Genomic DNA, 15,258 nt, shown 5'->3' with positions numbered 1-15,258 from the left:
TTGGATGGATGGAGCACAAAAAAATAAAACAAGCAAAAAGAAATAGCCTAACATAGCAGGACAAAATAAATGGAATAATATATGTGGTAAAAAATGTCACATTTTTCATCATCATATTCAGAGCCTGTGCTGAAACATCAAATGTAATATTCTGTTTATATTTAATTCTTGTATCCTTTTAAGGATATGACAAATAATTGAATGTGTTACACATAATATAAATAAAATCCATATGATGGAAGGTGAAGGGCATATTTATTTATTTTTTAGCAAATGCCTTCGAAACTCTGGTCCTTAAGGCCAAATATGGCTGGAGAGTTATGCCGTCCTCCTCACTGCCAAAGTATTTCATACGGCAGGGTTTTGTTAATTTCTGTCAAGAGGAAGAAAACTATAGTAATGTACTATATATTTTATAAATGTATAAGTCATTTCAAAATAGTTTTCTCTTAATTGCAATTATGTGTTGTGGAACTGAAACTACTAACAAATTAAATATGTTTTACATCTATTTGGTTTAATGGCTTTTTCATGATCCACACAGGTTTTTGGCTATATCTTGCCCGTGCCTCCTACAGTCATCCCACCTGAAGTTTAAGTCCACTACTACATTATATTTATTTCTCAGATGCTCCTCCTGTAAGCAGAGAAACAAGTACGTAAATAATGTCCTTACTTCTTCCTATTAACTGGGGTCCCCATGAGTTCAGCATGTCCTCAGGAAACACCATGTCTTAGGCTATAAAAGCTTCTGCTGTTGATGAAAAGCCTTGTGTGAATACATCTTTTAATCTCATTCAACCTTAAATTTAGGTTACACAATCTATTCACACATCACTCGAATTTGTGCTCAAAGAATTTCCATCATTTAGAAAGTTTTAACTGACACATTTGTACAGCAACACTGCTCTCTACTGGTAATAAATGTTATATTCATTCATGACGCTCAACACTGCCTGTTGACAAAATCAGCAGGGCCCCGTGATATTCTCAGCTGATTCAATTGACGATCGCAATTTCAGTATCGTACTGTCTCAAACATTGTGTTTTAAATGATCGACAGTCACCATGAATTCCGAGAAGCAAAAGGGAAAATTCTAAAATATGTGTGCATATTGTTTTACTCTCTCTGGCTGAATTCAAATGATAAATTGAAGTAATTGTTATGTGGCAGTAGTGGAAGCATTAGCAAGCACATTATCTGCGGTGTGGACTATGATACAGAGCCTTCTATGTTTTCCGGGGTGCCTGGCAATGCAGGGCAGGACCAGTAGGCCTAATTATAATTGTATTGAAATGCTGCTTGTTTCTCCATCTCCATCATCACTAACATTACATCAATTAATGCTGTTGAGGGCTGACCAACTGTCACAGCTCTGGCAGAAACCTTTCCCCATCCCTCAAAGGGAGAACTTTCAGCTTCTTTTTTCTTTTTCTCTTATCTTTTTCCCCCCTTCTTCTGGCATTAACTGCTGTCATCCGAGCAACAACACAGCCCAGTGGTGTCAATTATATTTGATTGACTGAGTAAAGCACACACAAATAAGCCAAAACAATGGACACAAAAATCTATAGATGACTCCCCCTGTCAAATCACGCTCCTGTCTCCTCCATTTTCATGCTCGCCGGCAGCTCGAGCGCTCCAGGCCTAAACGTTTCTCTCTCCAAACACACAACAGCCCCAATTAAACCACTATGGATGCTCAGAGGTGGGGGACGACTCCCTTGGATATTGCCTCAAAGCTGCTGTCCAATAAACGAGGCCTAATTCGTCAGTTTAACTTCACTTACTGAAAGCCCACTGCTACATCCCCAGGTGTGGGGTTTTTCTATTCGTTCGCCTACGAGTCAAAAGAAATGCAGTTTGATCTCCACAAAAATCACAGAAAAGTAAATAAGTATAACTAGATATTTTGCATGGGTCACTCCATCATGTTTTCACTAAAATGTAGCGTTTGAACATACTCTATCATTCATGTACCCTTCAAATAGCTTCATAGCTCAACAAGTAAACACTGAGGTGTAAATAAATAGGTAACCTTGGACTGTAATCACAAAGAACTGATGGGTGCACTGGGTTGTTCCTCTGCTGGTTAACAGTATGGTATTTGACTGAACAATCCCTGATCATTTAATCAATTCTAAACCACAGAAGTGGTTTTCCTTGTTGCAAGCCCTTCGCTGAGTGATTTTATGTTTTCAGTGAAAACACAGATTCCAACTGATCTGTCCTCCATGGTGGCACCAGACTACTGCCATTCAACTTAGTGTGTTCACAGACACACCACAGTCCAGTTCGCTTGGTGAAAATCAAATCTGAAACTTTATGTAGACCATTATTGCCATCAGGTCACTAAATAGATAATATTAGCAACTAAACAAGACAGTTTAATGGCCTCCCTTAGGATAATGTCATTTTTTTGGATGTTTTATATTTTATGCCCTTATCTTTGCAGTGAAGAAGAATTTGCTACCAAAAACATCACCAGAAAAAATGATTACAAGAGACATAATTTATTGTTCATGTCATTCATTTTTCATGGAAGTGAAATTAATAACGGAAGATTATCCTTAGAATTGTTCAAACATGGAAGGATAAGGAAGAAATCACAATTCAACACATCAATTTTGCATTTGGTTGTTGACGGTTTCATGGTTAATGGTTCAATACATTTTTTACAAAATAAATCAAAGATATACAAAATGTTTTTTTTTTGTTTTTGTTATATACAGTGACACTGATTACAGTTTTGTGCTGATATATATTTTGAGTGCTTCCTAAAAGCAAATTATAAATAAGTGCATAACTAAAAAAAAATAATAATCTAAAAGATCCTGATTACTCTTAGAATTGGAATGGTAAAATAAATCCTTATCCTCAAGTATGTGAGATTGAGGATGGTGTATGTCTTATGAAGGGAACTTATGAAGGGAACATTTGTCTTCTCTGCCTTTCCTGTCTTTGAGACGCCACTGTGACCCCAAGTGGCATGCATCACGATGAGGCAGACCGTTATTAGGGTATGTGCTCCCTGGGACTCGCATCCGTGGCCCTCAACACTGCTGAGCCCCAGGGGCCCTAGAGAGGCTCCAGCTGGCCAGAGGAAGGCACTTAGACTGCGCTGGGCTTGCTCCGGCCCTTGGGCAGGCCCGTGGCCCCAGCTTTGCTGTCTGTTTTCCTCCCTGTCGGCCCCTGTGGCGACCCAGTACCGGACTGGACATTGTTGTTGTTGCTGTTCTGGTTACCGCTCAGCGTCTCCATGATGGAGCGGAACGTCCCGAAAGGCCTCTTCCACGTCTCTCCGGACTCAGAGGTGCGACTGCTGCTGGCCTTCTCCCCTGCTGCTGCTCGGGCCTCCCCCTCTGGCGCCTCTTTGTGGGCGACTGGCTCATCAAAGGTGACGCGCAGCTTCAGGTTCTGGGCTGTCTTGCGGCGGGACGAAGGGGATTTAAGTGCGCTCTTGGGGCTGGTTGCTACCTTCTGCCCCCCTGCGTCAGAGGGGTCTGGGTCGGCCTCGTCTGACGTGGGCGAGGGGGCCGGTCCGTCGACGGATCGAGAAGTCCTGAGCGCAAAGGAGAGCTTGCGCTCGGCCGTGGAGCCCTGAGCTGGATGAGGATGATGAGGATGCTTCTTGGTCAGAGTGTACAACCCAGCAAGGCCAGCAGGGGGCGCTGGCAGCTCATCTGCCACAGCAAGGGGGAGCTGATTGGGCCGCTCGGGCCTGGGGGCCATCCCAGAGGCTGTCCCAGGGGCCTGCTTGGGGTCGTCGGGCGGGTACACGTCCGAGTCCGACTCGCTGAGAGAGCGCTGCATCAGCTGCTTGAGCCGTGCCAGCTTCAGCTCTCGTTTCTCAGCCACGCCTAGTCGCCTCTGAGCCCCGCCCTCACCCGCCCTCTCCGGCTGCTCTCCACCAAGAAGCTTCCGGACCATGGTCTCTGACTCGGCCCCGCGCTGCCTCAGCACCCACTGCCCGTCCCCCCCGGACACCTCTGCCGTCAGGGACATCTCAGGCCAGGACTCTGCTGTGGGCATCAGGTGACTGGAGAGGGAGGAGGAACAGGGAACATCACAAGAGGTCAAGTTGGAGCTAAGTGGAGAGTGTTAAGGGCTGACCTGTTTATATGATAAGAGGTGGGCTCCTCCTTCAGTACATAGAGGGCTGAAGACAAAAAGTAAAAGAGACAGAAAAGAGAGAGGAAAGAAGGTGGGGAGAGGGTGATGAAAGTAAAGAGAAGGGAGGAAATGTGATGAGATATATAAGACGAGCCAAAAGGTGGCTCGAGGAGAGGAGGAGAGGAGAGGAGAGGAGGAGGAGAGGAGAGGAGAGGAGAGGAGAGGAGAGGAGAGGAGAAGAGAAAAGTAGAGGAGAGGAGAAATGGGGAGAGGAGAAGAGAAGAGGGGAGGAGAGGAGAGGAGAGAAGGGAAGGTGAGAGGAGAGGAGAGGAGAGGAGAGGAGCAGACCTTGGGGTCAGGGGCTGAGATCCATCTGCCTCCAGTGGCTGCATGAGGAGCTGCAGCTGGTTCTGTAAGGCCACTCTGGCTGTCGATTGCCTGAGGAAGAAAACAGTCCAATCACAACAGCACTCACTCACCTCAGCCACTCATTGCCTTGTCTTAGTCTTTCTGTATTCTAGTTTAAAGACAACAACAAAAATCCAAACACATGGCTAACTGCTCAGGAGTGGACTCTGATTGGTGGAAGGGTGAGATGTGGGCGGGGCTTACTCATGGAGTTGCTTGGTGAGCTTCACCACCTGAGAGGCTAATGACATGCACGTCTCCACGACAACAAGGTAGCGGGAACAGGTGGTGTGGCCTTGCCGCTCAGCACTCTGGGAAGGCCGCTCGCCTTGCTGGTTGTGCACGGTCACGTTTGAACCATATTCCACCAGGGTCTAGAGGAAGAGAAACAGACGTGACACTTAATGCCACTAGTAAGAGAAAGATGAAGAAGAACACCATCACGATAATACAACTGAAGAAAAAGGAACATGGGTTAGGGTCTTTGAAATGCACTAATCTACCTGTATTTCACACACACAGAAAGCGAGGGACACATCTCTCCTTTAGCCGCTGGCTTTGCTACACTGTATCCTTCAACACTCCGATAAAGAATTCCTATAAAAGGATGCCAAAGAGCACACAGCACAGGTTCAACAGCACAGCTCCAGTCTCTTAACTCTCAAATAAAGGACTGTGTAAATGTGCAGCAGGATGACTGTGGTGTTGCGTCATGTGTTGTGGTGCCATGTGTGTCAGCGGTGCCCCTGAACTGTTAAGGTTCTGTGGCAGAGGATGTCTCAGCTTGCCCGGTCCTCCATCGTCTCACACAGCTCTCTCCCTACAGTCAACAGGCACTCAACTGACCCAGGGCCAGGCTTCGCCTATGACCATGAACAGGAAGCAGTGGGGAGGGCCTTCTCATCCTGTCCCTGTTATTCTACCACGTCCTTTGCAGAGAAAAACAAACCCCTACTCTCCAGGCACTGGCAGCAGCAAAGGTACGCTGGATGAACAGAGCTGAGGTCAGGCCTAAGAGAGAGAAGAGTTCCAGCGCAGGGGGGGTGGGAACCCCCGTGGGGGCCCCTGGATGCCTACCTGGATGCAGCCCAGGTGTCCGTGCTGAGCGGCTACGTGCACAGCGCTGTTGCCCTGCTGGTCCACTTCGTCCAGAGAGATGCCCTGCTCCTGCATGAACTGGAGCAGCCACAGCAGGATACGCTCCTGAGGAAAACAAACAAACAGACAAACAACAATAAACTCAAGGAGGACAACAACACCATCAAGGAAAAACAACACAAAGAACTAATACTACACTCAGGCAAAGAAGAAATGCAAGGCACAAAACAGGAAGCACAAAAGAACAATCACTCCACAAAACTAAAATATCCTCTAAAGGGAAATGCCCTGTTGAAAAAGTAAATCCCCCACACAACAGAAAAAAACAATAACCCAGTCAGAGGGAACTAGAACATATGATGCTCTAGGGCAGGGGTGCCCAAATTCTTTCTTGTCAGGGGCCAAATATTAATCGGAGGGGAGGGCTGAGGGCCAAAACCAGAGTTTCATGTTAGGTCATGCCCCATTGTATTGAAATGTATTGCATATATTTACCCAATTAACATTACCATTAATATACATACAAACTCAGAAGGGCTAAAAAAGGTGACAAACCAATCCCCTGTAGGGGAGTCTGGGGGTATCCCCTCCCAGATTTTTGGGTGATTTTAACATGTAAATTAAGCATTCTGGTATACTCCAAGAAGAAAATAATGGGGAAGATAACATTTGCTTCAGGTAAAAAAAAGAAACATTTATTAACATATCATAATAATTTAATATAATCTATTAAGGACATACACAGGGAAGATGTTAAAATCCCTGTGCCGTAGGTAGGGGACTTATAATGGCCAATCAACTAACAGCGAGTAAAAGGCTAATAAACATGTTTTCAGGCAACAAGAGTGACTACTGATGTTTCGATGGAAATACTCCCATTATTTTCTATTTGTGTCTGTCAAAAGAGAAAAATATAACAGTTACGTGCAAGCTGTGCCGTGGAAACAAGCGCCTTGACTGCACTTGACTCCACAAGCTACCTCCACAAACATTTGTTTAGCCAACACGAACAGGTGAAACTTGTAGCGAGAGAACGTCATGCCTCGACCTCAACTGAAGGACAGACTGCCCCAACTCAGATAGAGAGAGAGCTTTCTTTACACACACATAGGTAAGGTACTTACAGTTGTCAGCTGCTAAACCCGTGTTGACGTGTGAATTTGAACTCATGAATATGAACTTGTTTATACGAAGTTGCACAGACACCCTGAGGGTTTCTAGCTTTTCCCATTATAAATGTATTAGTTAAGTCAAGAAGACTATAACATCAGCTAGATAACTAGCTATCATTTCATGCAAATGGAGCTCTTCCATTTAAATCGTCTAAGGTTAAGGTAAAAGTTTCCTTAGCTAGCTGGATAGCTAGCATAGCAATTAGATAACCATAGAGATGGATCTATATTGACAAAAGGTCAATAGGGCCCCCCTTGACCCATCTGAAACAATGTTGAAACTGTGGCCAAGCAGTGAACAGCAACCAGTCTGAATTAAATATGACGTTGAAACAGAGACCCTGTTAAAAATGAGTTAAAATGCTGTCTAACAAATGACGTTCTAACTATAATTCTGACCGGAGCGGAGCGCGGGCCAAAATAAATCCAGCCCGCGGGTCCCAAATTGGGCATCCCTGCTCTAGGGGTTGAGAAGACAGATATTTCTTCAGATATGAGTTGCTATAAACTGCCTATAAATCAAAGGGGAATGAAGGCTTTCCAAGGTCATTAAATAAGAGCACCCTGTCGTTACAATTAACAGTGCAATTAGTGCATGTTGGGTACCAGCTGTTAATAACGTTCCTATTCTGCATGATATACATTTGATTGAATTGATGTTTTGAAATTAAACTAATGTCTGAGTCAAGAAAAGTGACTTGAGGTTTTATAATGTACCAGGCCAGCTTTCCTGAGCAGCGGCAGGATAGGTCAGTGTGCGGTTGGCGATGAGCACTAGTCTTGTCACAGTAGTGGGTTTCCTCTGGCACAGCAGATACTGTGTTGGACAACTGGCATCAAATTACAGCTTATTAGCAAAACCTCAGCCATGTCGGCCTGCTCTGTTCCCCTTCAGCCCTCCCTCCCCTCAGGAGTATCTGCTCTGTTCCCCTTCAGCCCTCCCTCCTCCCCTCAGGAGTATCTGCTCTGTTCCCCTTCAGCCCTCCCTCCCCTCAGGAGTATCTGCTCTGTTCCCCTTCAGACCTCCCTCCTCCCCTCAGGAGTATCTGCTCTGTTCCCCTTCAGCCCTCCCTCCTCCCCTCAGGAGTATCTGCTCTGTTCCCCTTCAGCCCTCCCTCCTCCCCTCAGGAGTATCTGCTCTGTTCCCCTTCAGCCCTCCCTCCTCCCATCAGGAGTATCTGCTCTGTTCCCCTTCAGCCCTCAGGAGTATCTGTATCACTACATCCCATTACAGACAACTGGATTCCAGAGATAAGAGATACAAAAACATGTATTTATCAGGTGTAAAGGCTTAAGTCTTAATTCAATGTTGTGGTGTAGTACAGCCTTTTATACCACTACTGCAAAGATGATTGTTTCTACTCTAAACTGTATATAGGGTATAACAGTCGAGTAGAGATCAGTTTGTTGTTGCATGTACAACGCAGGACAAAAGAGCGGTACAGGCCAGAGTTCAGTCTAGCATGTCTATGGTATACAAAGTTAAGTGTAGCATGTGTATAGTATATAGAGTTCATTGTAGCATGTGTTTGGTATAACGAGTTAAGTTAGCATGTGTATGGTATATGTTTGCCCTTCTGCAGTGAGGGGGGTCCCTAAGCTACTGTGAACAAACTTGCTAAAGGGGTTAAATACAAACAACATAGCAACATCCTCTAAACACAAGCTGGTGATGGCCCAAACCATGTACGTACTGATTGTAGCTGTAGTATTAACCATGTAAGTACTGATTGTAGCCGTAGTATTAAGCATGTAAGTACTGATTGTAGCTGTAGTATTAAGCATGTAAGTACTAATGTGGCTGTAGTATTAACCATATAAGTACTGATTGTAGCTGTAATGTTAACCATGTTAGTACTGATTGTAGCGGTAGTATTAACCATGTAAGTACTGATTTTAGCTGTAGTATTAACCATGTAAGTACTAATGTGGCTGTAGTATTAACCATATAAGTAGTGATTGTAGCTGTAGTATTAACCATGTAAGTAGTGATTGTAGCGGTAGTGTATTGTTACGTGTGGATACAGAGCAGAGTGCAGGTGGTTCAGCAGGACAGCGCATTGCTTCAGTGTGGTGCTCACCTGTCCATAGCGGCCTGCATAGTGGATGAGGCTGGGGTGTTCACGTGTGCAGCTTAGCTCAGCGATCGCCTCGGTCTCGCTCACCATCCAGCGCACACACTCCAGGTGCCCATTCTACACACACACACACACACACACATACTGTTAGATACCAGATGACCAATTAAGGAACACTTTGAGGTTAGTTTAGTGAAATGAGCTGGTAAAGTGAGGCTCACCTGCACTGCCAGTCCAGCGGGGGTGAGCTGCTCCAGGTTGCGCTCCGTCAGGCAGTCCTCCCCCATCAGCGAGGTGAGGTGCTGCAGGCAGTCTGCGTGGCCGTGAGAGGCTGACACATGGAGCAGGTTACTGCCCTCCTCGTCGCGGATCAGCTCCAGATTATCAGCTGCCAGGTGAGGCTAGAGGGGCAGCAAACAGACAGGAAGGTGGTTAATGTCCCCCTCACGTCAGCGCATCATCTGTAATTGGGTCATGTGTGTTGAGCAGGCGACGGTTAATGTCCCCCTCACGTCAGCGTATCATCTGTTATTGGGTCATGTGTGTGGAGGAGGGGACGGTTAATGTCCCCTCACCTCAGCGTATCATCTGTAATTGGGTCATGTGTGTTGAGCAGGGGACGGTTAATGTCCCCCTCACGTCAGCGTATCATCTGTTATTGGGTCATGTGTGTGGAGGAGGGGACGGTTAATGTCCCCTCACCTCAGCGTATCTTCTGTTATTGGGTCATGTGTGTGTGGAGCAGGGGACAGGAGCACAGCTGGTAGTTTTATAGGGGCATTCACATGTTTGGTCAAGTTTGGAGCTCTTGTTTTGATCTGGGAGGAAACACATTGTGGCTTTGGCTCTGGCTTTGGTGTTTTCTGCTCTGACCAAATGCCAAGGTGAACATCTCAGGAGTCAGGAGTGCTGTCCAAGGTTGGCCAGAGCCGATTCAATTAGCTCAAGGTTATGATGACTAGCAACACCAATTGGAAGCCTTTAATGTCATAGCTCTGATGTTCCACAATGTCTCTGGAGAATCCAGAACGAGACGCTATCTTAAGTCAAGTGCTTTGTACCATGGATATTATACCTATATGCTGTGTGCGTTGATTTTCTGAATTCTGTGTAATCATTTGCCATCCAGTAATGCAATCATATTACATGCATTTTCTATATCTTAAAATTCTAGGTCATCTGCCTGGAAAAAGTTATCTACAACAAGCTTAAACCATCACCTGTCCAAGTCATTCACAAAGACATTAGTCGGTTTGGAGCAAACTCCCTTTGCCATAGAGTGCATCAGGTTTAAAAGGTGCATGCAACTGCACACGTATGCAAACAATGACACTCAAAACTGTCAGTGAACAGAAGAGTTCACCAACCACTTCAAGAACCAGTTCAAACTTTTGGTCTCCTCACCAGCAGTGAGATCTGTCCCTCGCGAACGATGTTGATGATGTTCTGGTTCTTTTTGGCCTCTTCGTCACATTCCCCATGTGCCCTGGAGCTCCCCCAGGCCTTCCCCGCCTCCTGCCTGCCAGCAGTGCCTCCTTGCAGGGGGAACAGCATCGACTGGCTCCCTGATGCTTCTGACCCTCCCTTTAGAGCCTGCATTTCGGGGAAGGGCCTACTACTTGCCAAAGCGCCCCCCTCTGGAGTGGAGGAGCAGTGCAGAGTGGAGGCAGAGGAGGGGCACACTGGCTGGAAAGCGCCCGTCGGAGAGCGCAGGAAGTCTGGCTCCAGGGATTTGGATTTGCGCATGTCGGCCCACTTGACAGGAGAGAGGACGCAGAGCTGGGGGCCCGCGGTTGAGCTCTCGCTGTGGGGCAGGGTGGAGGTGCGGGTCAGACCATGGCTCCTCTCGCTGGTGCTGCTGCCCCCCATAGACCCCCCTCCACCTAAGGCTCTGCGCTCAGAGCCCACCCTGGGCAGAGTCGCCATCTGCTGGTTGGACTTGATATAGGGCACGTCCAGGATTTCATCCATATCTAGGTCATAATGCTCCAGCTCTCCCAGCAAGGCCCCTGCTGCATTCACTCCCATGCGGGGCTTCACATCCTGGGCCTCGCCGGCAGATGGTGCCCCCCCAACCACCTGGCCCGCTTTGGCCACATTTGGCTCATCCCTGCTCCGCTCGCCGTTCTGCGTTGGGCCCTTGCCGTCCGCCTCGCTGTCCGACACCTCAGGCTGGTGTTTGAGCGGTGACACGCGTTTGACCGGCCGAAACTTGCTGTAGACGTCGGCGATACCAGTTGGTTTGACACCAGCCCCGTTGTGCGGCACACCCCGACTCCAGTTGATGGCTGGGGCTGATGAGACAGACAAACACACATCACAGTACAAGTTCACCTCCCATTCATCCGTTTCCCTCCTCTCCCAACTTGTGTCAGAATCAGTGGCTGTGAGAGGAATATATGCGTGTGTGTGTGTGTGTGTGTGTGTGTGCGTGTGTGTGTGCGTGCGTGCGTGTGTGTGTGTTGAAGTGCACTTATGTTCACAAGTCAAACTGTGTGTATGACAGAAGGGATGTTTCCTTGTCTATGTGTTTGTTTCCACAAAAAATGTGAGGGGAGGGGACAACCTTGACTTAATAATGAGGTTCTTCGTGTCTCATATCAACCCAAGAACTTCACTCTGTCTCACTCTGCCTTCCAAGAACACATTTGACACATATGCAGGCTACCCAAAAAGGTCCCCAGGTACCACTCTTAACACACATGTTCAGTACCTTGTCTCTTAACACACATATTCATTACCTTGTCTCTCTTCATTCTGCCCATCGTTCCTTCTGCACAGCTCTGGAATGCTCTTGGCTGAGTACTACCACAAGAAGAAGAAAAACAGTGAGTGTTTCGCCTTCATGACCTCATCCACATGATGATGTTCACCAGCTTTCATAGATACTTTCATAAGCTTAACACTCTTAACACAGCTAATGATCCAAACCCCATGTTGACTTGTAGGCTTCTTTGTAAGACTATTTAGCTTAAGTCATGCTACCTCGTGAGTGCTTACATCATGGTTCTGGACACAGAAATGAGTCACATAAAAACGTGGGTTTGTCACTAGTTGTTGACTTTTGACCTTTAGTTTTGACAGACCTGCTCACATCTGATAGGGCTTAGGGTGAGTGCATGAACAAATGAACCAATGTTTCTAGATCTATCCTCCTTTGCAGTGAGATGTGCTGCAGCTGTTGTTCTTAAGTCTAGTTTGGACTCACAGCTAAATCGTCGCTGAAGTCAATCTCGTCCAGATCCAGGTACTCTGGGACGTCCATGTCTGGCCAGCATTCTGGCCTCTGGCCACACGGGAGAAAGCAATCTGCTGAGTGGCACACATACACACACACACGCCAGCGCGCACACACACACACACACACATACGCACACACACGCGCACACACATGCAGACACACACACACACACACACACACACACGCGCACACACACACACAGGGAGAGAGAGAGAGCGGATCTGAAGTCAAATATTCTCTCACACAAAAGGCACATGAATAATGTGTGCACGACCAATGTGGAAAAACATTCAATGCACAAATGTAGCACACAAATGGTCCACAGTTAGGCAAACAATCTTACAGAACTTCCTACAGGATAGGAAGATAAGTGGGCTTACAAAAGCTGAGAATTTTTTGTCTTGCGATTGTTAGAACTCAGCAAATGTAAGACTGACAGACATAGCTTAGTCGATCTACTTGTTTCATTGCTTATTTAAAAGGCACAATGAGCTCATAGCCTCATAACATAATATCAGACCTTCTTAACACAATTACAGCATCACTGCCCCTGTATCAACACAGAAATGTCTCATTTTCTGAGATGACATTTTTTCCACGCCCCCATACCTTAATATTTCCTCCGTGTGCTGCTGATACACAATGAGCGATTACAGCCTGTTTAAGTTTCAACACAAGGTTTAGAGGCTAACATCTGACGGCTTGCATTTTGTCACAAATCAACAAAAACTACTCACATGATCACAATCCCATGACCAATACTAAATCAGATATAAAAATCACCCTTCATAATGGGCTTTACAGTTTACAGTCTAAGGGGGCATTTTCCACATAATAAATGGACCCCGAAGGCTAGAACATGAGCCCACACATCATTTGTTTTCTTATTCAGACTGGGAAACGTTTACAAAAAGGCATAGGCTCAGTATTTTCATGTTTGTTTCACTTTATCCCCAAATGGCTTCAACTACTATATCTGACTGAAGTAGGCTAGAGTATGACCTTTAATCACACTTTAATCTGCCGTTTCATGAACCACAAACAATGGCTGGTGTTCTTGTGCAGACCTCAGGGTTGCCTGCAGCTGCTATCAACAATCAGACGCCCTTGCCTTTATATGGTAAGCTTTGAAACAATACCCAGTTACCCACTTATTTCATGACACAAATGGCTCCCAACAAGTTCATAAAAATGTTTTGGCGAACTCATTGCAGCACGCATGAAAATAGATATATCCCTTTATTCAAAATCATGTTCAAAATGAAAGGATGTCAAATGATGCACCAAAAATGATGCTGTCCTTTATGCTCGGGAATCTAAAGACACATAATCACATGTCTATAAATATATAGGGTTATATAGTTGCTCTCACTGAACACAATAGCAAACGAAAGAACTGAAGAGGCCAGGCAGCCCGTTAGGAAAGCAACTGTGATAAGCCTGTGTTGGCCTAGGGTTGACAAAATAAAAATGTCACGGACAGCATCCTAGGTGACAGTCAACTGATGAATTGAATGAGACTGGTGGCAATCAGGCCAAACAATCCGCCCTACATTCGTAAAAATGTGTGTCTATTCAGTTGAAGGTTTTATTCCAGTGTTAACAGTATTAATATTTACTTTTGATGCATTAACTAACGTGCAATTATTGTAGCTTTTTAAGCAACCACTGGAGAAGGTGGGATTACGAGCTTTATTAGCGTGCCCAAAATAGCCTGGACTGGCCTAGTGTTAATAACGATGATCAAGGATGCCTAGCAAATTAGCCAATTTCGCTAACGTTAGTGTCAATTAGGTTGGGATTTGGTTTGCTTTGGATTTTGAGCATAGGTTTTGCTAAAACCCGTTAGCGATAGCTAGTATGCTAATACGAGTGTATCAGTTCAAATTCACAAATCATACCTCTCTATGATAAGCATACACAATCAACCATACCAACACATCAATTGCATTATAATAATATAATTGGGGTTTCCTGGCGACCGGCTCAGCTTAACCCCATGAGCTTCAATCGTTTGCTAGTTCGCTAACGTTAGGCTCCTAGGCTTGCTTACCAGCAACCATTGGTTATTGTTCGCGTGGCTAGCTTTCCTTGAGCCATAATCATTGTTGAAGCTAGCCACAACCGACCTATTCTGTAAGTACGAAGGAATAGGATCAAACCAAAAACAAAGTCTTTATCAGTAACAACTACTTAATGCTTGCCGTGTTGTAGTTTTTTTTTTTTTAGAAGTACCTTAGCCAATGTGATTGGCGTTGATTCCGTTTCTGCGTTATACCTTATTGCCAAACAATCTTCCAGCTGTTCCCCTTAATGTTTAGCTGGAAGCCAAGGAATTTGACATCGGGAGCTGTCGACGCACCGTTATTCGAAGCTCTCGAAGATCTGGAGAGTCCCACTTACCGTTCCTTGTGACGTGGGACTCCCTCTAGTGGTATGACTCCAAAAATGTTCCCCCTCCATAGGGTAATGTCGGGTAATATACAAATGAATGACTCATAGGCTAGATACAGTGATGTGTTATCATCTGTGATATACATACAAGTATTTAAGAGGGGCTCCGCAGCTTAGGGGCAGAAAGAAAATTATTCTCATTTTCCCTTTTCCCTCACCACCGTTGGGAGAAGAGCCAAAGTTTGTATTTGCTACCACTAGAGGTCAGTGCAGCTCAGAACATAATTCGAACTGTTCTATGTAGATTTATATGCATAATGGTTCAAAAGGTTTTTCTATGTTTTACCCATTGGTTAGAAATAAGGCCTTTTAAAAGTTAGGGGTCACATCTCCTTTTGTTTTACATGAAAACATACATGAACTGAGTCTGAATGGGATATTTAGCAAAATGAAGAAGACATAGGGCCTAGTCATTGACAAGGCTGAAAATAAAGATTTTTAGTTGAATTTATATCTGTGTCCTTCAAACTTATAAAGGCCAAGAATCCTCAATTTGACTTTCTTTCAAAAACAATAACCCCAGTGACCCCAAACCCTTTTGAACAATAATGTATATTTTGTCATATGTGCAATCTGTAGACCTACACCATTATTTTGGTAAAATTTAAACATATGACTAATATGTACCAAATGAATATGTGCCCAAGAGAGACTTTAGTGCCTGTTTGCCTATAACATGGGGATATTAATCAA

General features: G+C 45.3%; 1 protein-coding gene across 1 annotated transcript; it reads right to left on the bottom strand.

Moving 5' to 3' along the window:
• Positions 1 to 2,642: 2,642 nt before the first annotated feature.
• Positions 2,643 to 14,433, bottom strand: sncaip (synuclein, alpha interacting protein). Its single transcript, XM_080853883.1, has 10 exons — positions 14,347 to 14,433; positions 12,079 to 12,179; positions 11,612 to 11,675; positions 10,275 to 11,164; positions 9,092 to 9,271; positions 8,874 to 8,987; positions 5,600 to 5,725; positions 4,727 to 4,896; positions 4,463 to 4,552; positions 2,643 to 4,040 (listed from the first exon to the last, which is right to left on the bottom strand). Exons 2-10 carry the CDS (start codon positions 12,133 to 12,135, stop codon positions 3,113 to 3,115), a joined length of 2,619 nt encoding a protein of 872 aa, XP_080710009.1. The 5' UTR covers positions 12,136 to 12,179; positions 14,347 to 14,433; the 3' UTR covers positions 2,643 to 3,112.
• Positions 14,434 to 15,258: the final 825 nt, after the last annotated feature.

The sequence above is a fragment of the Sprattus sprattus genome (genome assembly GCF_963457725.1).
Source record: "Sprattus sprattus genome assembly, chromosome: 16".
NCBI classification, from domain to species: domain Eukaryota; kingdom Metazoa; phylum Chordata; class Actinopteri; order Clupeiformes; family Clupeidae; genus Sprattus; species Sprattus sprattus.
This window is presented reverse-complemented; position numbering and strand designations above follow the sequence as displayed.

Coding starts and splice junctions, on each gene's coding strand:
- sncaip (XM_080853883.1), bottom strand. CDS start 12,135: ATGGACGTCCCAGAGTACCTGGATCTGGACGAGATTGACTTCAGCGAC. Junction 11,165..11,611: donor GCAGAATGAAGAGAGACAAG/GTAATGAATATG, acceptor CTGTCTCATCAG/CCCCAGCCATCAACTGGAGT. Junction 9,272..10,274: donor AGGGACAGATCTCACTGCTG/GTGAGGAGACCA, acceptor CTGCCCCTCTAG/CCTCACCTGGCAGCTGATAA.